The 3,176-nt window shown below is 34.7% G+C and overlaps 1 protein-coding gene across 1 annotated transcript; it reads right to left on the bottom strand.

The window, feature by feature from the left end:
• Window positions 1–1,133: 1,133 nt before the first annotated feature.
• Window positions 1,134–2,801, bottom strand: LOC107619930 (protein GRAVITROPIC IN THE LIGHT 1-like). Its single transcript, XM_016322160.3, has one exon. It carries the CDS (start codon window positions 2,697–2,699, stop codon window positions 1,302–1,304), a length of 1,398 nt encoding a protein of 465 aa, XP_016177646.2. The 5' UTR covers window positions 2,700–2,801; the 3' UTR covers window positions 1,134–1,301.
• Window positions 2,802–3,176: the final 375 nt, after the last annotated feature.

Here is a 3,176-nt window from a genome sequence, read left to right as displayed (position 1 = left end):
TTCTCTAAATTTTAATATTAAAATAACCATCCGTACACTAGTAAAATAAACATCCGATATATCTATTGTTTACATTATTTAATATTTTTATTGTTTACCTATACTTTTTCTTAAATAAATTCAAGGTTTGAATGGAGTTTTAAATACATTATCATTACAAAGTACAAACCTTTCTTTGTCTCTATACTCTGTCCATGTGCATGCCATCATGAGGGGCAATGTTTTCCAAACTAACAGTCAACTTCTTATTGCAAGCCACTTTATTATAAACAACTTGAATCTCTATCTCCCTCTTTTATAACCCAAATAGAAACTGCAAGCTAACAGATTGTCACATGGAGTTGAACTTTACTAGAGAGTAAGCATTAAGCAAACATGTTAATTGACTATGGTAATAATGGTAATTCGGAAAGAATTATGAATTGTTAGATACACTTTACCTGTTCTAGGAAAGGTTTTAAGCATAAGCCTTCTTGTTAATTAATTAGCTACAATATTCCTATGTTCAAACATAGAAAAATTGTTGTGATTTATTATTTCCTGTGAATTACATGAGATGAGAAAAATTGTTGATTGGGTCTTGTGATTGTACAAAGACATTAGCTAAAGGTTATAGCAGTACTTGTCCTAATAATGCATGTTAGATAGCAATCCCGTGAACTATAGTCAGAAACATCAGAACCTCCAAGTTATAACCCATCACCTGAAAAAAGAATGTGACATTTCCAAACATTGGTACTTGTCTTTGTCTACAAAACCAACCTCCTAACTAGTAACTACCCTCACTCATATGTGAGACCACTATTTATCTTTTCTTTGGTTTAATATAATCCTAATGCACTAATTAACATTGCTGTACTAATTATTGATAGTAAAACAATCATCAAAATATTCTCTCAAACTGCAACATTCTTATAAATCGATGTACCTTCCCTTCCCAACCACCTAGCCACCATCATGATCATGTCTCCTCCCTCTATTTGGCGCCAACCGCTTAATCATTATTTTGGCATAAGCTATAGTTTTAGCACTACTAGGATTTACTCAATTAAAACTTTCTTTGGCCTATATCAAAATCAGAATAGTAATCTAAAGAGACTTGAGTGCTACTAGAACAAAAGCTTGCCAAACATTACTCATTACTCATTACAATATACACTTGATATTGCTAATAATTTAAGCTACAAAGTAATTGCACCATACCATAAACAAATTTAAGAAAGTAAAAGAAAAAGAAAGGAAATTTGAGGCAGAGTGTGTGAAGAACCCTACTTTGACTTTTGAGACCAAATATATGCATTCTAACTCACTGGAGAAAGGTAAACCTGGCTCTGTATAACACTTTTTCCAATCATAAAACCCGGAACCACCGTGAAACCCACCCGAAGCTCGCCGGAATCGGAATCAGTAACTTCCTCTGAGGAGGTTGAAACTACTTGTTCTGCTTCACATTCCATGTAGGCCTCAGAGAATCTAGTGTTCTTCTTCACCTGAAAAATTCTGACATCTTCATCTAAAGAAAGTGCCAAACAGTGCAAACACCACACACGCTTTGCCATCTCCGCAAAAGCAACGAAGAAAGCTGAATCTGGGACACCACCATTGTTGAGTTTGAGTAGCTTCCTATGGTTAAGGTTTCCAAAGAAGGAACACTCCATTTTTTCATGAACCACTTGAAGGTACTTGGATTTCAAGAATCTGGCAAACGATGAGTTTGGATCGTGTGCTGATAAGTAATGTTTTGTGTTCAGAGATTTGTGCCTCTTGAAGTTTTCCAAGTAAAGGTTTCTGTTATGGTGTTTCTGAAGTGGTTCACTTGGAACATTGAAGTTTTGGTAGTTGAAGCCTTCAAACATTGTCATGTTTACAAAGGATTCAAATGCATAGCATTGATGCCTTTGTTTGATAAAAACCGCATCTGGTTGGATACATTTGGCTGCTAGTTCTAAATCCCAATTTGATGATTCCATTTCTTTGATCATCAACTTGGTGAAGCTCTTCATTGAGCTTAGAGTATGTTGAAGAAAATGGATGAAGTGTGTTGTGTTAAGTGCTGAAAGATGAAGACTCTCGAACTTTGATAATGAACCACTTGAGTGTAGCTTCTTCTCAAGCGATTTGTTGAATGCAGTGCACTCATGAAGCTGTTTCTTCAGTGATGAGATTTCAGAATCTTTGGTATCAACCAAAGATTGGAGCTTTTGGATGGTGATTCCAAAGGTCTTCATTAGGCTTTGTTGTTCTTGAACCTCTGCAAGCATGAGAGTCACTTGTGGTGATGAAATGTTAAGTTGTTTCTTCAAGAACCTTTTCTTCAACTCAGAGATGGAAATGAGTTCATCAACAACAGCTTGATCAGCTTTCTGAATTGCTTCATTGTTGTAAGGTTGCTGAGCCATTTGCAGCTCTGCATAGGAAGCTTTAATGGTGGTGACACCAGCAAAGAGCCTTGCAATAAGAGCCTCCATAACCGCTCTTCTTCTTGTTCTTGCTTTGGATTCTTCATTTTTGTTCTTAGCTTGATGATGATGTGCTTTGGTTTCATGAGTAGTGAGGAAGAAAAGGGCATTGTTTGAAGCAAAATTGAGACTAGTGACCTTCTGGATTGTCTTGGACAGTTTATTATTGCTTCTACCTTTGGTTACTGATTTCGTTCCAATGGTTTCCATCTCATGAAAATAATGCTTAGTTTGAAGCATGAGAATTAGAAGAGATATCTATCTATCTCTCTCTAACACAGTCAAATCAGACTCTATGGACTTGTCACTTGGGAGACAAAAATTTGATTTTGGTTTGAAAATGGTCACAAATCTTTTTGACTAAACGTTGTAGCCAGTGATGTTTAATATATATAAATATGAGAAATGCTAGATCAGTAATTTTGGTATTTTGTAATTATCAATTGATTATTAATAGTATTTTTAATGATGTGAGATTACATCTAATGGTGGGAGATCACTCACTTTTATTTTAATGATTAAATGTTGGACATAAAATACAAAACTTACTGGCCCTAAACTTTTTCTATAAATATATTGCAAGCACTGTCAATTATTTTGGAGTTAAAAATTAAGGAAAAATATGTAGCATTATCTGCTTTTTTATGATAAAAATAAAAAGAATGTTATTATATAAACACATGCACCCACGCGTAGACATAAAACCTCGATTAATAA

Source organism: Arachis ipaensis, chromosome B10, assembly GCF_059453495.1.
Source record: "Arachis ipaensis isolate K30076 ecotype BB chromosome B10, ASM5945349v1, whole genome shotgun sequence".
Classification (NCBI taxonomy): Eukaryota; Viridiplantae; Streptophyta; class Magnoliopsida; order Fabales; family Fabaceae; genus Arachis; species Arachis ipaensis.
This window is presented reverse-complemented; position numbering and strand designations above follow the sequence as displayed.